This window comes from Microcaecilia unicolor, chromosome 8 (assembly GCF_901765095.1).
Source record: "Microcaecilia unicolor chromosome 8, aMicUni1.1, whole genome shotgun sequence".
NCBI classification, from domain to species: Eukaryota; Metazoa; Chordata; class Amphibia; order Gymnophiona; family Siphonopidae; genus Microcaecilia; species Microcaecilia unicolor.
Genome location: NC_044038.1, coordinates 153,343,136 through 153,366,881, shown reverse-complemented (window position 1 = coordinate 153,366,881; position 23,746 = coordinate 153,343,136). Strand labels below are relative to the sequence as shown.

Here is a 23,746-nt window from a genome sequence, read left to right as displayed (position 1 = left end):
TGTCCCATGAGATGAATTGTTCCTAGCAAAGAGAAGAAACTGATAACTAGACGTGGTTATTTGTCATCATTCTCCTGGTTTAATTGTCTAATCTATGTTATTACTTTTTTGGAATGAAATGTCCTTTCAGAAAAGAACATGCAGATAAAACATTAAAGAAAGCACTGGTACTGATAAACCACAACGAAACATACTACACATTTCTTCTCCCCCACTGGCAACACATCCAAATGCCTTTTCCTCATGCATTTCCTATAGCAACATGTGATTCGCAAATCAGGGAAGACAAAAAAGAGAAGTTTGCCCAGAAAGTAGCTGATGTAGAATCCACAATCATTTCAAGATAAGATCTTTTCTCTGCAGGATCCCTCAACCAGCTCCTGGCCTCCGGTAACTGATTTATACAGGAAGGGCATCATCTTCAAAGAGAGATGAAACTTGAGGCCCTAGTGTTGATGATCATACCTTTCATCCAGCATGGTAAGTCTGTGGGTTTAAAATTAAATGTCCAAACAGCTAAACTGGGCAGGCTTGGAACTATGAAGTGCCAGTGATCCAAGTGGTTGATCAGTCTTATAGGACTTCTGCATACGATGGCCTCTCTTTATTGACCTGTCCTTAGTGTGTATTTAGGAATCCAATGCCTTTGATTGTATACGAAGATCCATCGGTTATTTAAAAATATTATCTTCTCTTAATCTAAGTCTTTATCTATTTGCCAGATAATTTTCAAAGCTCTTGCCCCTCCTACATGCAGGTAAATTTGTGTTCAAAGTATCATTCCAATGTGTATTTTTACTCACAGTTGCTGGGGATGGGGTTTAGCATGCACACATACCTTGAATTTTCAGAAGTTCATGCACAATTTTGCTTGGAAAAAGTACCCACAGAAAAAGGAAGTTGCAAAAGTGTGTAGCAATTTGAAAGCATGGGCATACTTTTATTTTATAAACCAGTGCAAAAGTTCAAAGGTAAAAATCATATATGTAATTTTGCAACTGTGCAGGTGTTTGGGGCATTGTCTTCTTTGTGGCTTTTTAATCATCAGGATACTCTCAGTTGCAAGGCAGGTTTGATGATCAGAATTGAATTGCTATAGAAAGAGATATAAGTCCAGTCAATGTATATGGGGATCTTGTTGATTTGACATAAAATCTAAAATAAACACAGTTGGTGATTGATAAAGGCAGTTCTGGGAAGAGCAATTAAATGGATTGTGAACTGATGCAGAACAAGCATTTTTATTCCAGTTTTGGAAGTGATTTTCTTCCTTTCCCCTCTTTTGGATTTTTGTCCTTTTTCAGACTGTGTTCGAGCTCTGGCTTTTATCCCCCTTGTCTGTGTTGGTTCAAAGAGAAATATTGTAACATGTCATCCTGTCAGGCTTGCATTTTTGCTCTTGTTTTATTCCCCTTGTTTTAATTTTTAGAGCAGCCATTCCAAACCCAGTCCTCGAGGCACACCTAGAGGGGCATAATCGAATGCGAACGCCCATCTCCATGGGCATTTATCTCCGAGGACAGGTCCGCGAAGGGGCGGGCTAGATCGTATTTTCGAAAAAGATGGGCGTCCATCTTTTGTTTCTGTTTCTGTGAGTCTGACGTCCTGCACGTTGTACGTGCAGGACGTCAGACTCAGTCAGAAGAAACGAAACGAAGGAAGAAGACTTTGGCTGGCGAGGGTTGGGGTCCGGTAGCAGGCGGCGGGTTGGCAGCGGGAGGGGGGGTTGAGAGGGTCGCCGGCAGGGGGTCCAGGCCCAAATCTACAGGGGCCCAGGCCCCCGTGGCCCCATAGCAGCTACACCCCTGCTCGGCACGCATGAAAAACACACGCTGACGCCAGCGCAGGCCCCCTTTTGCAGCAGCTTGGTAACAGGGGCCATAGGTGTGCCTTCTGGAGAGGGTTGAGAAGCATTGGCTCAGGGGAACACATAAAGTAGATCTGACCTTGAGTAAATGTTTTTAATGGCCACATTCAGATATAATTTTTTTAATGTGTTGGAGAAAAAGAATGCTATCATTATTCTTTCAAAAATGTCCTGAGCTTGTGGTACTGCACAATTTAGGAAGTGTTTAAAGGCTCAGTTGTTTGCATAAGCATTTGCTACTATTTAAAGACCGAAGTATGTTTTATTTTTCAGCATTTTGTATTATGTTTTGTCTAAATGTTTGAAGAAAAGTGTGTTATTTGTTAAACGTTTGTGTATGTATTTTGAAAACCGTCTAGAACTGGAAGATAGTGCAGTCTAAATTTTTTCAATAAATAAGGTCCTGTTAAGCGGCTTAGCTAGGTCAGGGCTTCTCAAATCTGTCCTGGTAACTCTCCAGCCCCTTTTACATCACAAGAAAAACTTGTTACAGAAAAAACAGACCCAAAATAAACATTAGGATAAAATATCCAAAGAAAACTTTTATAGTCATATATTGTATGTCTTCTTTAAATCACAAATAAGCAGATAAAGGGGGGGGCATGAAACAGAAATGGGGAATCAAAACAGGTATAATTTAAGGAAGAAGCTTAACACGCATTTTCTCACCTATTACAAATACTTCTAATCAGTTGTTAGCTTCCGCAGGTAGTTTCCTTGAATCCAGAAACACTCTTAATTGCTCTGGCTGAAAAAATATGTATTTTAATCCTTGATATTTCAAAACACACTTACTAGGGTAATTCAAATAGTACGAAGCACCTATATCTAAAGTTTCCTTTCTCATACTTAGAAACAATTTCCTAAGTTCTTGTGTCTGCTTTGTCACATCTTGATATATTCTTACTGTTTTACCATAAAACAATTCATTCATTTTTCTAAAGTATATTTTTTTTAATGCTTCAATATCCTGTTGGAAAACTAATTGAACAAATAATGTCATTCTTTCAGACTGTTCGGATAAAGAAACATTCAACAGTTCAGATATATTCAAATTTCCTTCCAAGATTTCTTTTCCTGAGGAATTTTTATTTTGAATGTAGTAAACTTTATTCACCGGAGGTAAAGTTTCAGGGGAATATCTCAAAACTTCAATCAAGTATTTTTTAAAGACTTCCAGTGATGATATTCCTATCTCTCTTGGGAAATTTAAGATACGCAAATTAAGTCTCCGATTATGGTTTTCAATTTGTTCAATCCTTCTTTTAATTATAAGTTTATCTTTAATCATTTCTGAGGATAAATCTTGTAGTTTTTTTACATCTTGTTTAATCTCCTTAGTTTGTGTAGAGAAATCTGTTCTAATATTCGCCAGAGATTCAGAAAAAGTGTTCATGGTACTCACAAGTGTAGAAATTTCTTTTGTGGATTTCTCTACGGTAGCTGCCAACTGTTGGAGAACAATCCAAATGCTCTCCAACGACACCGTTCCCGAAGCTGCTTTCAATAGCTTCAATTCGACGCCGGAACTCAAAGGTTCCAGCTCACCTGCACATACCACCTTTCCAGTACCTTCGATCGAGGTAGTCCCAGCAAACACTCCGGTTTCGGGTAGTCCTCTCTGGTTCTGGCGGCTGTCGGGAGGGAGCGGCGGATGAAGCGCCGGAGGTGAGAGAGTAACATCCAGGTCCAAGTCCTCAAGGTTTTCCCCTGCCTTGAGGACAGCCGGACTCCTCACGGCGTCCTGGGTGGAAATTCGCGAGGTGTACCTTTCAATCGACGCCTGACAAGGGGAAGAGGTCCGGGTTGTCGAAGCTTCTCCTCGGACCGTTCCCTTTCTTTTTGTATGAGGCATCGTAGGAAAAATTTCTTTAGTCGGCGTCGATACAGGAAAGGCTCTATCCTCGTTCAACTGCGCCATCTTGACACGCCCCCAATCGTTCTGAGTAAATGTTTTTAATGGCCACATTCAGATATAATTTTTTTAATGTGTTGGAGAAAAAGAATGCTATCATTATTCTTTCAAAAATGTCCTGAGCTTGTGGTACTGCACAATTTAGGAAGTGTTTAAAGGCTCAGTTGTTTGCATAAGCATTTGCTACTATTTAAAGACCGAAGTATGTTTTATTTTTCAGCATTTTGTATTATGTTTTGTCTAAATGTTTGAAGAAACGTGTGTTATTTGTTAAATGTTTGTGTATGTATTTTGAAAACCGTCTAGAACTGGAAGATAGTGCAGTCTAAATTTTTTCAATAAATAAGGTCCTGTTAAGCGGCTTAGCTAGGTCAGGGCTTCTCAAATCTGTCCTGGTAACTCTCCAGCCCCTTGGAGGCTCAGGGGTCCTTTTACTAAGGTGCACTGAAAAATGGCCTGCGATAGTGTAGGCGTATGTTTTGGATGTGCGCAGATCCATTTTCCAGCGCACCTGTAAAAATGCCTTTTTTAAAATTGTGAACGAAAATGGACGCGCGTCCATTTTGGGTCTGAGACCTTACCACCAGCCATTGACTTAGCAGTAAGGTCACACGTGTTAACTGGGCGGTAATTATTTTCTGGCGTGCATACTGGACAGTGATGCGGTAGCCGGGCAGTAACTTGGAATTGGAGTGCATTGGGCACACGTAGGCACAAATGTGGCTTAGTAAAAGGGCCCCTCAATATATGCAAATCTATCTCATACATATTCACTGTGGAAATTTTGAAAACTCAGCAGGTTGGAGGGTTATCAGGAGATGTAGCCCTGGTCTAGATTCTGAAACACATTATATTGTATTGTGAATTTGATAAAAATCTTTGATTTTTGCTCAGCTGTTGAAAGACATGAGGTAGAATGAAGTTAGAAGATAGTTTCTAGTGAATCATGAAGAATGTCTGACTCAGGGACAATGGTACAAATATTGGCAAACATTGACCGCACTGGAATTTTCCAAAATAACAATGTTTTGGTGCAGTGGTGACTCCTGCTATAGAAGCTTTTTCCAATGGAAAATATTCAGTATTCCAGAAAACAACTCCCCACCCCCACCACTTGCAAACCATAGGCTTCCCATTCATCTGCTAGGTGTCTATTTTAGGAGTGAAAGATTTTATCTAGGTGCCTCCAGTCTGAATTACTTGTCTAATAGGAGGGAGTCAATGGATCCATATCTATGTGCTTGGAGAGTAATGATGGGTATGGTAATGTTTCCCTCTCTTGCCTCAAGACATCTGAACCGGTAAAATTTCTGGTATTAAAACTGCAATATCTTTTTGTGTAATGGTATCTCTCAAACCATTTGCCCCACATGGCAGTGAGAAGGTCAGAACAGCAATTTTCTCATGGTGTGTCACAATTGGCTGTGGGAAGGAAGGGTTTAATGACACTTGCTTAAACTGAGAATTACTGTAAACTGATTGCAAGATGGTTAGGGAGAAGCGATAAAGGGATTATAGGTTTGAACTTGCATTAATTAACCAATGTTGATGGAACTAATTAAAAACTGTTTTCTTACATTGAGAGATAAATTTGGCTCATGGCATGTAACCACCAAATTGTGGGTGAAGATTCCTCAATGCCTGAGAGGTTGCATATAACTAAATCATGAGGTTATATCATGCACTGTGTGATTCCGGGCTATGGTATTTCTTAATATCCAGAGGCTATTGGTGCTGAGATTGTAAATGCAACCAGATGATTTTTCAGACCGATAAGTAATGATTGATTAGCTCAAATATTGTTTTTTTTGCCATAACAAAAGTTATGTGGCTACTATGAAGTGAACTCTAAGGAGTCCTTTTTCTAAGGTGTGCTAATAGATTTAGCACACCCATTAGCATGTGCTAAATGCCATGCAGGTCATAGAAATGTTATGTCTGGATGGCATTTAGGGGCCCTTTTACTAAGCTGCTGTAGGGCCTATGCACGTGCAGCATGCGCCAAAACAAGATTACTGCCAGGTTAGCGTATCCCCGGCGGTAATTTTGGATTTGGTGCGTGCTCATTCAGCAGTAGAAATTATTTTTTAAATTTTCTACCATGGACAGCATTTCTGGCTGTTAGCCTGCACTGAACAGTTACTGCACATGTAGCGTGTGAGTCCGTACCGCTAGATCAAATGTGGTGGTAAGGGCTCAGGTCGTAAATAAGTGTGCACTAGTTTTAATTTTAGCGCCTGGCCCATTAAAATAATGGAGCAAAGTGAAGGATAATTACACTGTGCTGGCTAATCATATATTAGAATCCTTTCTTCTGTAAACAGCATGATATGTGCTTTATTCAAAACTTTTTAATTTTTAATTAAACATGGGAGGAAAAGCCTCACGTATCATGGAGTAGCTCCGAACTTCGCAGTCACATTGTCGTACAATTATAGATTCCTCACTCGCATCCAAGGGCGTAGCCAGACCTCAAGGTGGAGGGGGGCCAGAGCCCAAGGTGGGATGGGGCGCATTTTGGTTACCACCCCCAAATGCCGCCACCGCAAACACCTTGGCTGGTGGGGGTCCCCAACCCCCACCAGCTGAAGACTTGTACAGCGCCATAGCATTGCCTGCCCCACTCTCTCTCTTCCCTTCACGTTTGGCAGGCTCATTTTAGTGAAAGTGCTCAATTTCACTAAAAGATGCGTGCCCGATATGAGGGGAAAAGAGAACAGGGCAGGCAATGCAGCGGCACCTCCGCAGACCAGCACTGGATGAAGTCGTCAGCTGGCGGGGGTTGGGGACCCATGCCAGGCAACCAGGGACCCGGAGGAAATTTTGGGGGGACCAGGCCCCAGTGGCCCTACCTAGCTACGCCACTGCTCCCATCATTGGCATATAAACCTCCAGTGTCTCCTGTTTTATTCACCCTATGTTAAATTGTAACCACTCTTAATCAAAGTTCAGTGAATACAACTTATCTTTGCAGTCATACAGACTGGTTGCTATCCAGAAGTGGTAAAAAAATGGCCCAGTGCACGATAAAAACACAAATCCACACTATTGCAGGCCATTTCTTACCACAGCTTAGTAAAAGGACCCCTTAGTGCATGCTAATCATAGTAGATACTAAATCCTTTAGTGGACCTTAGTAAAATAACCTCAAAGGGGCCCTTTTACCAAAGGACAGTAGGCTTGGTGTACGGCAAATCAGCCCTACCACTGGGCTTCACCAGGAGCCCGGCCGTAGTTCTGGCTTCCTGCAAACCATTTCTAGCACCAAGGGGTGTGCCCAGCAGTTATCAGGTAGCACCACATGCTGCTCAATTACCACCAGAGCCCTCCCTAAGGGCTCCAGCAGTAGAACGCCATGCAACAATTTTTTAATTACTACACGGCCATTTACTGGCCCTTAAAAAAGGGCCTTTTTACCGGCGGCGGTAGAAAGAGGCCTCGACGTGCAGCAATCCTACACGCTGATGCCACCGAGGGCCACCTTTTACCAGGGGTCACCCTTAAAAGCTGTGCCTTAAACTGTAGAGCCTGCTGTTTCCTGACTTTTTTTGCAATTTTTTTTGTTTTCCTTTTATTAAGCTTTGGTTGTGTAATTGTACAGCTTTGGCAAATTCATTTGCAGCATGTGGTAGAATTTGAAGTAACTTCTTTTGCCCCATCTGAATTTTGCCAAACAGGAATTCAAAGCTTCATCCTTTCCGGAGGCAGTGTCTCATCCTCTCCTTGTCACTTGGCAGCAATGAGGCCTGTAGCACGTTTCACATATTCAAAGCCAGTCAATAGAAATAGAATAAAATAAAACATAGAAAAGAAAATAAGATGATACCTTTTTTTATTGGACTAATACACTTTTTGATTAGCTTTCAAAGGTAGCCCTTCTTCGTGAGATCAGAAATAAGCAAATTTGATAAGTAACAGCATATATAAGTGAAACATCAAAGTATTTCAGTGAGTCTGAAAGGATGAGGGCAGGGTGGGCTAGGTGAGAAACAGAGATAGCTGAAAAGATGGGGGACGGGGACAGGGAGATATGCATGGTGATCAGAGGGTGACAGAGCAGTGAAATTTCATAGTTTAGAATGGGCTAGAAAACCCAGATCTTTGTTAAGTCCTATCTGGTGGGTGTCAAAATATTTAAGCATTTTGACTCCAAAGGTCTTGCGTTCCTGTATTGTTTTAAAGTTTCCCTTAAGTATTCTCACCATAAAATCATTAGTACAGTGTTCTGGTTTTGTAAAGTGCTGTCCCACAGAGGTAACAGCCTGGTTGGCACTGGCATTTTTCAGATGATGTCTATGTACATTAAATCTCTTCTTCAGCATCTGGCTTGTTTCTCCAATATAGCATCCTTCGTCACATTTTGTTTTTCACTGGATGACATATACCCTACAACACAACGAAACCAAAGCTCGTACTGGACAAAACTTCCTCCTTACGATTCCCCAATGTGTCTGTCACACATGAACTTTACTACAACATCACTCTGTATTTGTTCATACCGAAACTGGCGATCGCCATTCGGTACCATGTAAGCCACATTGAGCCTGCAAATAGGTGGGAAAATGTGGGATACAAATGTAATAAATAAATAAATAAATAAATACTACATTGGAAGATGAAGATGAGAATGTGAAGGATTCCGATGTTGAATATTTTTCCTTTGTGAATGACTGTGGGGTCTTGTGAAATGTTTTGGCATAGTTTGCAGCTGAATATATTGCAAGGATGTGTGCCATTCTCTTCTTTATGGGTCAGCACTGGTGGGGATGGGAATATCTCTTTCAGTAATTCATCCTCCTGGACAGGGGCATAGCTACGGGTGGGCCAGGCCCACCCAATTTTGCCCCAGGCCCGCCCACCCAAGCGCACGCACGCACGTCGCACACTGCAGCAGCAGCAGCCTATAGTACAGCAGACTGCAGAGACGGCACCACACTCTGGCTCAGCTCCGAGGTTCCTTCCTGCTTCCAGCACGATTGGCCCGCCCACCACACCACCCAACTTGCAAGTGCACAATATACTCACTCACTGTGCAGCAGCGGAGCAGCAGCCTAGCCCTGCCTACTAGCTTGCGGTCACGGTCGCAGTCTCGGGCACCTGCTCAGGGCAGGCTCAGCTGATCTCTGCCAGGCGCGTGCGTTGACTCGTCGTAGCAGCTGTTTTCCATCCATTCTAGTCCTACACGGAGGATGTGGCTGTGCGCGGTTGCGGGCGTGCTCCTCAGCCTCGCTCTGGACTCGCTCCTTGCTTGGCTCCGGTCCGTCGTTGGTTGGTTCGCTCAGGCATAGCTGCACGTGCATGCACTGCCCGCAGGGGGTTGGTTGACCATTAGTGCGAGCCTCCTCTCAGCCTGGCCCTGCCTGCCCTGAAACGTGGAAATTTGGGAAAGGGAAAGAAGGTGGTTCTGGACTGGTTGGATTGGAATCGAGAAGATCATTCCAGTAACAGTTCCAGGAGTTAGCAGTCTCTGCCAGCCCAGCAGCAGATAATAAATTGTAAATGTTTTTTTTTTTTTTACATCATATAATTTTAACATCATCTTGTAATTTTTTTTAATTAAGCTAGCTGGGGTCTGCCTGGGCACTATTAAATTTATTGTTGTAGAATTTCTGGGTGGGGTATCAGGCATTTACATTTGTTAAGCAAAGTATATGCCATTGCTGTGATTATACTGTTATGTGTGTTGACATATTTGCCATTATAGTAGACATATCTGATCAAGTTTGATATGGCATAACGTAACTATATTTAAAACTATTGTTTTTTTCCCCACATTAAGTAAGTGGTTTATGTTGATGCAGGGCAGCTGTTGGGCAGAATACTTAGAAATCCATCATCAAGTGCATTCTAAGGCATTATTTTGTAGTATCCCAAGAAACATTACTCATGTCTCTCTCTATCTCTATATATCTATCTATATCTATATATATATATATTGCCCACCCATATTAGCTCTGGGCCCACCCAAAATCTCAGGTCTGGCTACGCCACTGCTCCTGGAGTAGTGGCTGCAGATCTCTTATGATTTTCCTCCATTTTTCCAGCTCTGGGTTGTATGTCACTATAAGGGGGGGCGGGGGTTCTGTCTATAGCTTTCTTGGCCTTGTATTGTAGCAGATGTTCCCTGAGTGTTTTGAAGGAGGAGGCAATATTCTTGGAGATTATTTTGGGGTTATATCCTCTCTGTTCAAAGGATGCAGTCAGGATTTTGAGGTGCCTATCTCTGTCCCCTGGGTCAGAGCAGATACATAAAGGAATCGTTCACATGCTCATCTTCCAATGTAGTATATGTCATCCAGTGTAAAAAATGTGATGAAGGGTGCTATATTGGAGAAACAAGCCAGGTGCTGAAGAAGAGATTTAATTTACATAGACATCATATGAAAAATGCTTTACAAATGGACTAACACGGCTCTCTTCACATTCAAAGGTTATCAATAGAAATCAAACAAAATAAAACATGGAAAAGAAAATAAGATGATACCTTTTTTATTGGACATAACTTAATACATTTCTTGATTAGCTTTCGAAGGTTGCCCTTCTTCGTCAGATCCGATCTGATGAAGAAGGGCAACCTTCGAAAGCTAATCAAGAAATGTATTAAGTTATGTCCAATAAAAAAGGTATCATCTTATTTTCTTTTCCATGTTTTATTTTGTTTGATTTCTATTGATAACCTTAAGAGTGGACTAACACGGCTACCACACTCCTTCACATTCAAAGGAATCTGACAGAAACAGCAGTGTGGCAGTCACGCTTCTTCTGTGAGCCTTTAGGCCTGTTGAGGTTGGCTGGGGTTTTAACAGGTGGCCTAGACATGAAAAGCTATGAAATGTGACTCTTATGTACTTGTAAAAGAGATACAAAGGAAAGTAGATGAAGGCACAGTAAGTGTGGAGCATAGCAGAAAATAACAGGAAGAAAGACAAATGTTACAGAAATTCAGAAGAAAATGAGAGGAAACAAGGTGAAAAGTGTACTCTTACAGTTTGACACAATAGTACATTTCCCCTTCCTCTGTTGACAGACAGAGACATGGCTGAGTGTGGCACTTGTGGGGACAGGCATGGTGAAATATGTTTTGATGTGTGTTTGTGGGGGGGGGGGGGGGGGGGTAGAGTAGGGATACATGGGTATATACATAGGAGCCAACTTTTCAAAATGATTGGAGGTGCTGAAATTTTTTTTTTTTTAAACAGGTGGTGCATTCCCCCTCCCCCCCCCCCCCTGAGTTCCAGGCCCCCCTACTACTACTACTAGACGTACACAGTGTTGTATACCTGAACATGAAGACACAGTCCCTGCTCGACAGAGCTTACAATGTAATTAGGACAAACAAGAGATAAGGGAATATTAAAGTGAGGATGATAAAATAAGGGTTCTGAACAAGTGAATAAGGGTTAGGAGTTAAAAGCAGCATCAAAAAGGTAGACTTTTAGCTTAGATTTGAAGACGGCCAGAGATGGAGCTTGACGTACCGGCTCAGGAAGTCTATTCCAGGCATATAGTGCAGCAAGATAAAAGGAACGGAGTCTGGAGTTAGCGGTGGAGAAGAAGGGTGCCGATAAGAGAGATTTACCCAGTGAACGGAGTTCCCGGGGAGGAATGTAGGGAGAGATGAGAGTGGAGAGGTACTGAGGAGCTGCAGAGTGAATGCACTTAAAGGTCAATAAGAGGAGTTTGAACTGTATGTGGAAATGAACAGGGAGCCAATGAAGAGACTTAAGGAGAGGGACAATATGAGCGTAGTGATACTGATGGAATGTGTCATGCAGCAGAATTTTGAATGGGTTGAAGGGGAGAGAGAGATGGCTTAGCGGGAGACCTGTGAGAAGCAAAGTGCAATAGTCTAAACGAGAGGTGATGAGTGTGGATGAGGGTTCTGGTAGTGTGCTCAGAAAGGAAAGGGTGAACTTTGGTGATCTTATAGAGAAAAAACGACAGGTTTTAGCAGTCTGTTGAATATGTGCAGAGAAGGAGGGAGGAGTCGAAGATGACCCCAAGGTTACGAACTGATGAGACAAGAAGGTTGAGAGTGTTATCCACAGAACTAGAGAAGTGGGGAGGAGAAGAGGCTGGTTTAGGAGAAGATAAGAAGCTCAGTCTTGGTCATGTTTAGTTTCAGATGGCGCTGAGACATCCAGGCAGCAGTGTCAGACAGGCAGGCTGATACTTTGGCCTGGATTTCGGCTGAGATTTCTGGTGTGGAGAGGTAGATCTGAGAGTTATCAGCATAAAGATGATACTGAAAACCATGGGATGAGATCAGAGTAGCAAGGGAAGAAGTATAGATGGAGAAAAGAAAAGGTCCCAGGACAGATCCCTGAGGTACACCAACTAACATTGAGATAGAAGTAGAGGAGAATCCAGGGGCGTGGGCCCGGGCCCGGGCCCAGGCCCAGCCACTTTCTCTCCAGGCCCACCCACCCAACATCCCCTCGCATGTCACTGCCTTTTGCCTGCCCTGAAATTCTTGTCCTCCCCGCCGGCGCTGCCTCGGTCCCTGCATCATTCTTTTCTTCACCCGTCACCGGCAGCGCTGCCATTCACACAGGCAGTTTCACTACCTTCTGCAGTGTCCATCTGGCCCTACCAGTGGCGTAGCCAGAATGTAATTTTTGGGTGGGCCAGTGGGTAGGTTGGGTGGGCATGCATTTCTTCTTCCCTTCTCTACCCCCCCCCCCCCCATGAACTTTAAAAGTTAAATACTATAAATTTGAACCCCTCCCCACCCCATCCCGACATCCCATCTGAGCCCCCCTGCACGACCCAGTCCCCACCTGCCTACCAGCTCCACGATCGATGAGCAGATGACCCTCGTCTTCCATCCGGCATCGAGTCTTAAAAAAAAAAAAAAAGCCCGGAGAAACGCCTCGCGTCTGCTGTGCACTGCTGTAAAGCAAGCAGCAAATCGTCTCGTCGGTCCTTCCTTCACTGTGTTCCGCCCTCTGATGTAACTTCCTATTTCCGCAAGGGCGGGCACAGTGAAGGAAGGACCGACGAGACGATTTGCTGCTTGCTTTACAGCAGTGCACAGCAGACGCGAGGCGTTTCTCCGGGCTTTTTTTTTTTTTTTTTTTTAAGACTCGATGCCGGATGGAAGACGAGGGTTGTCTGCTCGTCGATCGTGGAGCTGGTAGGCAGGTGGGGACTGCAGCGCCAGCATAGCACCCCCTCCCCACCTGCTGACACCCGGGGCTGGGCGGGCCTGGAGGGAAACTGGCTGGGCCTGGGCCCGTCCAGGCCCACCCGTGGCTACGCCCCTGGGCCCTACGTAAACAGGAAGTGCATCAGAGAGGGATGGATAGATGCGGCAAAGGGGAGCCGAGCTGCCTGTATGAATGAATTGTGGCGCTGCCTGCAACAGGTGAAGAAAAGAATGCTGCAGGGACCAAGGGTAGCATGCAGGGTTACAGCCTCGCGCACATTTTTTTTTTCAGCTGCGGTGGGACGCAGGGGTGGTGGAGAGAAAGGCAGGGAAAGGCAGGGCACAGCAGAGCATGGAAGCTCGCAATTCATCAAGGCCGCCACAGCAGTGGCCAGGAGGAGAAGCTAGTGGCTGGGCATCAATGTCCTTGCCCCTGCCTGTGAGGGGGGGGGTGGAGAGAGTGAGTAAGAGGCGAAGAATGGGTTGGAGGGAGAGAGCGAGAGGCGAGGCGGGGGACAAGAAATATTGGATGGCTGTAGCAAGGAAGGGGGAGTGAGAGAGATTCTAGATGGAAGGGAGAGAGACTGGAGGGAATGTGGAAAGGAGAGACATTAAATGGAAGAAGATAAAGAGAAGGGAGGCAATGTCAGGGAAGTAGAGGGGAAGATGCTGGAGGAAAGGGGAGACATTGGATGAACAAGAGTGATGGGAGATGTCGTAAAGAGGGAGAGAGGACAAGATGCTGGATGGAAGGGGGAGGGGAGACACTGGAAGGAAAAGGGAACACAATAGAAGGGGAAGATGCTGGATGGATGGGGATGAATGAGGGAGATGAGAGATGCTGCAAACGGGGAGAGGGGTGAGATGCTGGATGGAAGGGGAAAGGGGAGACACTGGATGGAAACAGCGGCGGCGGAGGAGAAGAATTTCAGGCACACAGGCAACGCTGAACTCTCCCGGACGGCCGTACCTGGAGCCGTGGGAGAAAAGGCAGCGACAGCGAGGGATGTTGGGTTGGGGCAAGATCAGGAAGGCAGAAATAAGTGCTGGACTTACGGGGGAGAAGAGAGAGAGCTGCTGGATGTGGGAGGAAGAGGAGGAGGGGATCTGAATGGAAGGAAGATATTTGCTGGAGGTGGGAGGAAAAGGAGGAGGGGATCTGGATGGAAGGGAGAGAGCTGCTGGACATGGGAGGAAGAGGAGGAGGGGACCTGGATGGAAGGGAGAGAGCTGCTGGATGGAAGGGAGGAGGAGGGGGAGGAGAAATGGAGGGAAGGGAGAGAACTGCTGGTACAGCACAAGGAGAGAGGGAAGGGAAACAGAGATACCAGACCAAGGAGATGAAGGAAAAGGGAACAAATACTAAACCTACAGCGTGAGGGAGGGAGGTCAGGGTGGGTGGGCAGGCATGGACTCAAGCAACCAAACCAGATGCTGGAAAGGGGAGAAGCTGGACAGAGAAATACAGGGACACAGAGAAAGGGAGATACTAAACATTGAGGAAGATAGAGGTACAGAGATGGAAGAAGATGGATAGTGGACATGGAGAGAGAGTAGAAATATCAAATGGACATGAGACCTTGGTGAGTGAGTTAAGAGAAGACAGAAGGATATAGAAACCAGAGCCTGGGACCAACATGACTTGAAAAATAAAATGAGCAGACAACAAAAGGTAGAAAAAAAGAATTTTATTTTTCTATTTTGTGACTAGAATATGTCAGATTTGAAATGTACATCCTGCTAGATATAGCCGGGGCCCAAGGCAGAAATTTGGGAGGGGACACAAAAGCTTACTAACAGGCTGCACTTTCTTCAGCTTCCAGCTGGACTGGGGTTCTCTCTGGCTAGGGAGCCAAATGCAGTTGCCCTAGTTGTACCTCTCCCTAACACTTGTCTCTTGCATGTACTATCACATTTTGCAAAGATAAAATGAATCTCTTTGTATTTCTCTGTGCTGTGCTAAATGCAAGGTCTAGCCTCATGGGACTTTGATTTAAGTTTAATAATTTTTTATTGAGGATTAAATGCCACATCACATATTCATAGTATCAACGGTTAACTTTAACATTTGAACTTGCTAACATATTTCAACTCTATCTGCATCATCATCCATTTTTATACTCCCCCCCCCCCAATTCCCCCCTCCCCTTCCTACCCCCTCCACTTCCCCCGTCCCCCCAAACCTCCCCTTCCTTCCCTCACCCGTCCAGAATCTCCCCCCCCCCCCCCCCCGGATTACCATTCCTAATTTGTTTATGTTTTGTGGTCATTTATTCTGTAGTTGGCATTTGTGTTCTGTGTGTGTGTGTCCAAAGTATTCTGTTAGCATCAATTTTCTATGTAGTATTTTATAGTACTTTGGCTTGTTCAGTTTTCTTGATAGATGTATTGATATTTTAGGACCCCACTGTAATATTTAGGGCATATTTGGGGGAAACGTGTGTGTTTGGAGGACCGTGGCTCAGTGGAGGATGAAGAGTGCACCCTCTTATATTTCCCCTGGCTCTCAATGTGACCTGCAGCCACTGAGACCAGCACTGCTACTCCCATTGAAGTTATTGGGAGTGGGGTAGGTGTACAGTAGGAGTAGGGGCATGGGCATGGCACGGGTGTATCAGGTGGCAGGTGTTTCTCTAGGCCCACCCATCCAACCTGTTGGCCCACCCAAAAATTGCCTTCTGGCTACATCACTGGGAGGATCCACTAGAGTATACACTAAAGGTATGCTGGGAGAGATAAGAAAAAAACCAGGAAAGAACAGAACCCTGAAATCCAAATGAGGACAGCGTATCAAGGAGTAGACTGGGATCAGCAGCATCAAAAGCAGCAGATAGATTGAGAAGGTTGAGGATAGAATAGAGACCTTTGTATCTGGCCAGGAACAGATCTTTGGAGACTTTAGCAAGCGCTGTTTCAGTTGAATGAAGGGGGCGAAAGCCAGATTGAAGTGGATCAGGAATAGCTTGAGATGAAAGAAAGTCAAGGCAACGGCGGTGAACAGCACATTCAAGTATCTTGGATAGGAAAGGGAGGAGGGAGATGGGGAGATAGTTGGAAGGGTAGGTAGGGTTCAACAAAGGTTTTTTTTTTAAGGAGTGGTGTGACTACGGCATGTTTGAAGGCATCAGGAACAGTCACAGTGGAAAGTGAAAGATTGAGGATATGACAGATAAAAGGGATAACAGGAGGAGATAGTGTTAAGTAGATGGGTGGGAATAGGATCAGAGGAACAGGTAGTTAGTTTCAAGGAGGAAATAAGATGTGTAGTTTCCTCTTCAGTGATTTCAGAAAAGGAAAAAAAGGAGGCAGGGTTGAGAGAATGGACTAAGGGAAGGAGAGGTGGAGGTGACCTGGTTGAGAATTCAAGTTTAATCTTGTGAACCTTATCATGAAAGTACTCAGCCAGAGTCTCGGGGGGGGGGGGGGGGGGGGAGTTGGTGGTGAAGGCACTTTGAGGAGAGATTTCAGTGTGGCAAAGAGACGTTGAGGGTTTGAGCCAAGAGAATTTGTCAACTGGATGTAATAGTCCTGTTTGGCAAGTAAAACAGCAGACTGGAAGGAGGTCAGCAAGAATCTGAAATGTATGAAGTCAGCATGGGCATGGGATTTCAGCCAAAGGCATTTGGCAGAGCGGGCCCAGGAATGTAGGTATCGGATTCTAGAGGTCAGCCAAGGCTGGTATTTGGTACGTTTTACAGAACGGGGAATGGGAGGAGCGAGAGTATCCAGAGCAGAGAATAGTATTATAGGAAGAGACAGCCTCATTGACAGACTTGGATAACATAGTGGTAAAGAAGAGATTTGAAACACTGGAGGACAGAGTAGAAGGGTCAATAGCCTGAAGATTCCTAAATGTATTGGTTGAGATTGGACAGGGACTGGGGAGGAGAGTGTTTACGTGTGAAAGTTATCAGATGATGGTCAGAGAGGAGAAGAGTTGAGGCACAGAAACTGGAGAGTGAGCAGTTTGAGAAGAGGATAAGCTCAAGACAGTGGCCATTCTGGCGAGTGGGGGCAGTGGAGCACAGTTGAAGATTGAAAGAGGATGTTAAAGCAAGAAACTGAGAAGAAAAAGAGTCAGAGGGATCATTAGCATGAATGTTAAAATCTCCAAGGATGAGGGAAGGAGATGAAGGTTCAAGAAAGAAGGAAAGCCAGGCATCAAAGTCAGCGAGAAAGGGCCTTATCAGGGAGTTGATAAATGACTGCTACTCGGAGAGGCAGAGGAGTGAATAGACGGATGGAGTGGACTTCGAAGGAAGAAAAACAGTGAGACTGAGGTGGAAGAAGAGGTTGAAATCTACAAGAGGGTGAAAGTAGTAGCCCGACACTACCTCCACGGCCTCCGAGTACCAGTCTGACCTCTTCTCCCCCAACAGTCCTCCACCCTCGCCTTCCTGCGTACCTCCCAGAATTTAAAAGTCATCTTACCTCGGGGTCCCGGCAGCAGCAGTGAAAGGCGAGCAGGCTCAGTGCTTCAGCCTTCCCTTCCAGCTCTGATCCCGCCCTCATTTCCTGTTTCCGCAAGGGGGAGAAGAGGGCGGGCACCGGGCAGGTCGGGCTGGCTGGGAAGGGAACTTCCGATTTCCGGCAGGTGAAAATATTGGGGGTGCTCGAGCAACCACAGCACCCACGGAGTCAGCGCCTATGGTTATGGATGGGTTGTGTGTGCGTGTGTGTGTGTGTGCATGATAGGTGGTGGTATATGTGATGTATGTATGTATGTATGTGTATCGTGTGGTATGTATATGGTTCTATGCTGGTATATATTCACAGGGATCTTGCAGTGGTAGCATTCTCTTCACGCCAGTGCCGAACACCCATAGCAGGATGCTACCAGTAGAATCCCACAATAAATTAGCAACTGGTATTCAAATCACTTGTCAGGGTGTTTTCTCATGGCAAGGAGGTCACACACAGGATGGGACAGACAAACAGAAGGATGGATGTGACCAAGACATTAAGCATACTTTTGTTTCTGGAAGGTGTGGAGATGCAGCTTAGTGGTTAGTGCAGCAGACTTCAATCCTGGGGAACTGGGTTCAGTTCCCACTGCAGCTCCTTGTGACTCTGGGCAAGTCATTTAACCCTCCATTACCCCAGGTACAAATTAGTACCTGCATATATTATGTAAAGTGCTTTGAATGTAGTTGCAAAAAACACAGAAAGGCAGTATATCATCTCATTTCCCTTTCCCTGTTTGAGATTCTAAGTGGAATGCTCCTAGTGGAGGAGTAGCCTAGTGGTTAACGCAGTGGACTTTGATCCTGGAGAACTGGTTTCAATTCCCACTGCAGCTCCTTGTGACTCTGGGCAAGTCACTTAACCCTCCACAAATAAGTACCTGTATATACTACATAAACTGCTTTGAATGTAGTTGCAGTAAAGAGGTGTGGCAGCCGTGTTAGTCCACTTTTAAAGGTAATCAATAGAAAAAAAAAAAAAAAAAACATGGAAAAGAAAATAAGATGATACCTTTTGGACATAACTTAATACATTTCTACCAACATTTGCTTATTTCTGATCTGACGAAGAAGGGTAACCTTTGAAAGCTAATCAAGAAATGTATAGGTGGGTGTGGCCCCTCAGTGCATCCAGGATTCCACCACCACATCCCCCACTCAGCTCCAAACTCCCTCTGAAGCAATCCCTCCCGTCCCCTTTCATATGGAAGGGAAGGAGAGTCTCTGTGCGCTCCCTTCTCCCCGCCCCCCCCCCCTTTTCTCTCAGGTTCCTTCAGCTTTCCTGATTAGGGAGAGAGTCAGTGTTGCAGCCCAAACCCCAATTTAAACAGTTCCCTTTTATCACAGCACAAACCCCAATTTAAACAGTTCACTTTTCCGCTTCAACCTTTTTCCCCCCTGTCCACCTATTACCAGGCCAGGAGAATTTACGGGTCCCACCCTTTCACTGTCAGCACCAACTCCTGACTACCTCCCACTTGACCCAAGTTGAAACATTCGTTCCTTAAACCCACCTCTGATGCAGCCACCTTTTGCCTCCCTGCATCAAGCCAGAGAACCAGGCTGCCATCTGCCCTCTTAACTCTCTACCTTTAGCTTTGGCAAGAGCTGAGATACTCATGGGTTCCTCTTCCAGGTTCTCCTCTCTCTCGCTTTCTCACCACCGTCCCCTGCTTGCCAATCCATGGGTTCTTCTACCCTGCCCCCTCCCAGCTGCTCTTCATTCCCCTGATTGAACTTACTCAGAGTCTCCTCCTTCCCCTTAGCCCTCTGGGACTGGTAATGTGAATAATTCTTACTTGTTCTACTCTGTGTCTCCCTCAGGGGTTGCTGGGAATTGTAGTCCCTGGCTCTACTTGGTGTCTCCCTTAGAGGCTGCTGGGAATGGTAGTCCCTGGTCTACTCTGTGTCTCCCTCAGGGGCTGCTGGGAATTGTAGTCTTTGGCTCTCACTATTTCCTCTGAGGAAGGTGACCAACTGCTGTCCCTAACATGCTGGATCCTTGGGGACCGGAATCTGCTCTTGTTTGAATTGTATGTCCTGAGTAATCTGGCTTTTCAAAAGCAGCTTAGTACTACATAGGAAAGGAAAGACATCAAACACTAATCATGGTAACAGTGCTGCACAACTGCAGTTTTGAAAAGAAATTATTGATTTTCAGAAGGTTTTTCACAGTTAAATCACTGAAACTTACCCCTGCTCCGCCAAATGCAGGAGAAAGTACCTGCTCCATTCACAGCATAGGTATTTTTTGGTGTAGGGAAAAGGGGGTGGTACCAGAACAGGGCAAGGACAGACCACCTTCAAGGATATGTGTGAATTTGTATCTGAAAAAAGCATGGGATAGACAATCTCTGTAGCTCTGACCGGCGACTGGAATTTATGCTTAAAATTTCCCTTTGACAATTGGCTTGCAAGCTTTTAGGGACTGAGAATGCCCCCTCTGAAAATTGGCTTGCAAGCTTTCAGGGACTGAAAATGCCCCCCCCCCCCCCCCACCCTCGCTTCCAACTTACTGACCAGCAGTTTGCCAACATCACTGAGGAAGTTGGTAAAATGAACTTTTTATTTATTTATTATTGCATTTGTATCCCACATTTTCCCACCTATTGGTGATTTTAATGTGGCTTACATGATTCATTGGTAAATTGGTTACAGAATGTATCGGAGAAGGTTACAATTTATGATAAACAGTGAGAGGTTGTAGTAAATTCATAGCATTTTGTATTGAACAAGGTTAGAAATTTTATGGATCCTTGGTTGGTTGGTGGATTTAATTTAGTATCGGAAGGTGCATTAAGTTTTTGGGTTTGGGTTTTCACTGATACTCAACATTTGATTTAGAGGAAGTAACGAGAAATTAATTTTTCTTGACACCCCTGTTTGTAGCTTAAGGTCTATATCTGCATATTAGTTGGTTAACCCTTCCACTCTACTACTAATACTACTACTACTTATCATTTCTATAGGCTACTAGACGTATGCAGTGTTGTACACTGAACATGTAAGAGACAGTCCCTGCTCAACAGAGCTTACAATCTAATCAAGACAAAGAGAACAGTTAAGGGATAAGGACAAAGAGTAGCAAGATTCTGGAATCCCAAAGAGTAGCAAGATTCTGTGCAGAATCCAAAAGAGTTGCAAGATTCCGGAATCCCAAAGAGTAGCAAGATTCTGTGCACAATTCCAAAGAGTAGCATTTTAGCAAGATTCCGGAATCCCAAAGTCTACTACTACTACTACTTTATCATTTTTATAATGTTACTAGACGTATGCAGCATTGTACACTTGAACATGAAGAGACAGTCCCTGTTCAACAGAGCTTACAACCTAATCAAGACAAACTAGACAAATAAGGGATTAGGGAATTAATATGGTGGGAATGATTAAAACAGACATGGGTACTGAACATGTGAATAAGAGTTAGTAGTTAAAAGCAGCGTCAAAAAGGTGAGCTTGTAGCATAGTTTTCAAGTTGGCCAGAGCTGGAGCACTCAGGAGTGCAAACTGTCCTGACATATTTTATTTATTTATTTATTTATCTTATTTACACATGCTTGATATACTACTATATGGGCCAGAGTTGACTTCGTCGTGGTTTACATAGAACATAAAAAATTAGGTGCTCAGAAGAAGTATAGAAAAAAAAATCAGTGAGTAACATAGGAAGGTTCCGGCCGAAGGTGCACAGGAAGACAGTTCCATGTATATTCAGCTGGAGACAGTCAGTTATTTCCCACTGAATAGTCACGGCCAGCTCTTAGCAGATAACTGGCTATACTGTGTGATATAACCAACTATCTGCTAATATTCAGCGCATTACTGGCTTAAGGGCCCTGTTTACTAAAATGCGCAGCGTTTTTAGCGTGTGCTAAAAATTAGCACTCACTAACGCTAGAGACACCCATAGGAATATATGGGTATCTCTAGCATTAGAGCATGCTAATATTTAGCATGTGCTAAAACCACTAGCGCGCCTACAGCTTGGCTTAGTAAGCAGGGCCCTAAGTTTGGTGCCAAATTAGGCTGCTTAAATAGCAGGCCTATCTTTGGCTAGTTTCAACTTAACCAGCCAGCGTGGAATATTGACTTGGCCTATTAAGTTGAAACTGGCCAAAAATAACCAGATATTCAATGTCGGTCACTGGAATATCTAGGCTCAGCATCGACCATTGGTATCAGTTCTGCTAACTCCTGCGGTCTGAATATCAACCCCTTTATCTTTTTTATTTTAATTTTTTATTTATTGAACTTTTACAAATCAATCACAAGCAGAAACATTGTGACAACCATAATTTGAAAACAAAAATTATCAGGAAATAGTACTAATAAGATAAATTATCTTAAATCTCATCTGCAAGAAAAAGGAAAATAATAGAACCAAGAAAGGGGAAATAATAGTTATTAAGAAGAAATAATTTAAACCAAACAATGAAAAATCACAAAATCTACCTCAAATCCTCAAGCTGACTTACACAGCAAAAGCATATAGTTGCTCTGAATTACTGTTTTGCAGAAATAAAATCTATCAGCTGTTTAGTTTCAAAACCAAATAACTTTATGACTCAAAACTGATAAAACATTCACAAAGAATCACAATACAAAGTTCATGCCCAGGCTTTATCTTTTTAAGCCTAGCTATGCTTCGACAACAAGTTCCAGAGCTTAACTACGCAGGGAGTGGAAAAATATTTTCTCCTATTTATTTTAAATGGAGTGTCTCTTAGTGTTTGTACTTTTTGAAAGAGTAAACAATTGATTCACGTTTACCCTTTCCACTCTATTTTCCTTTGTAGAGCAAACTTCAAATAAGTGCTTTCTTGGCATCTAAAACTAGGTATTTCTTAAGGGCCCCTTTACAAAACGGAGGTACCTGTAGGTCATTTTGGCACTACCACTTGCCATTTCCGGCACGATGGATATATATTTTTTAGCGCTGCCGGGTTAGTGCGGGAGCTCTTGCTGCCTCCTAAATAAGTGGCGGTAAGGGCTCCCCCTGGAAATTGCTATGTGGCAAGTGCTTTACTTGCCACATGGCCATTTCCTGTAGGAAAGCAAGACTTCCCTTTTACCAGCTGCGGTAAAAGGGGGCCTCAGCGCATGTGAAAAACACGCACCGAAGCCGGCACTGGCCCCCTTCTGCCGCAGCTTGGTAAAAGGGGCCCTTGATATTTTATATAGAAAAAGTGAGCTCAACAAAACAACAATGGATGGTGCACAGTATAAAAGTCCAGGAACTTATCTGCCGACTGGGCTTTGCTCTGTAACGTCACAAAATCTTCTCCCAGGGAAAACTTCAAATATGATTCAGCATCTGGACAAGTCAGCGCACCAAGGAATCCTCCTCAGCGCACAGCCATTAAAAACAATTACCACGTGAGCATTTACCGCCACCCATTTTATAGGTTGTAAGGGATCACCTGCTATTCAGTTAGCACAGGTAATGAAGATATGCTGAGTAGCACAGGCATGCCCTCTCTCTGCCCCCAGACATGCCCCCTCAACAACAAAAAAAAGAAATAATTTTAGGGGTCCTTCTTTTACAAAGGCGCTAGCGTTTTTAGTGCGCTAAACACTAGAGACGCCCATAGGAATATATGGGTATCTCTATCATTTAGTGCACACTAAATGCTAGTACACCTTTGTGAAAGGACTCCATAGTGCACAAAGTAGCACATGCATATTCAAAATTTACTGCAGGATGCCAAAGTGTGCCCTGATCTAAGCCCTTTTAAGCTGCAGTAAGCACACATTATCGCTTATCGCAGCTCAGTAAAAGGACCCCATAATATGTTATTGTAGCTTGGTACGTAGGTCATGGTCTTTGAAAATGAACCATAATCTTTGGTTTCTTGATTGTGGAAAAGAAACTCTCAGGGGTGACAAGAGGAAGTGGAAGAAAGTGGAACCATGGGAGAGGAGAGGAGCCTTTCTGGACATTGATATAGCCCACACAATGTGTTTCCTGCCACTTAGAAAGCTTACCACATAGATTTTTTTTTTTTTTTGCAACTTCTATTCAAGGGCTTTTACATTTCATTTGGTTCTCAGTTCCTCCTCTATCTGCTGACGATGCAAAAATTTCTGTCCCTGTGGTTTAAGGGTTGAATATCTCTTGTTTACACAGCACGATATAAAGCAACTTTCCCAACCTAGAAGTTAGTGTGACTGCATAATCTTGATGCAGCATACCTCTAACTAGGGGCGTAGCCAGACCTTACAGTGGGAGGGGGCCAGAGCCCGAGGTTGGGGGCACATTTTGAGTGCCGTCCCCGCCGTCCCCCCCCACTGCCACGCCTCGCCATGCCTCGCCTCACCTCCCCCCCCCCGCCACCGCCTCGCACCCCCCCTCG

The 23,746-nt window shown here is 44.3% G+C and overlaps 1 protein-coding gene across 1 annotated transcript in view; it reads left to right on the top strand.

Annotated features, from left to right (window-relative positions):
* The first annotated feature begins 374 nt into the window (after window positions 1-374).
* Window positions 375-23,746, top strand: part of CSF1R (colony stimulating factor 1 receptor) — a 120,364-nt gene continuing 96,992 nt past the window's right edge. Inside the window, exon 1 of the mRNA XM_030213013.1 lies at window positions 375-480. Coding sequence (XP_030068873.1) covers window positions 432-480 — 49 coding nt within the window. The 5' untranslated portion in view covers window positions 375-431. The remainder of the gene's footprint in view (window positions 481-23,746) is intronic.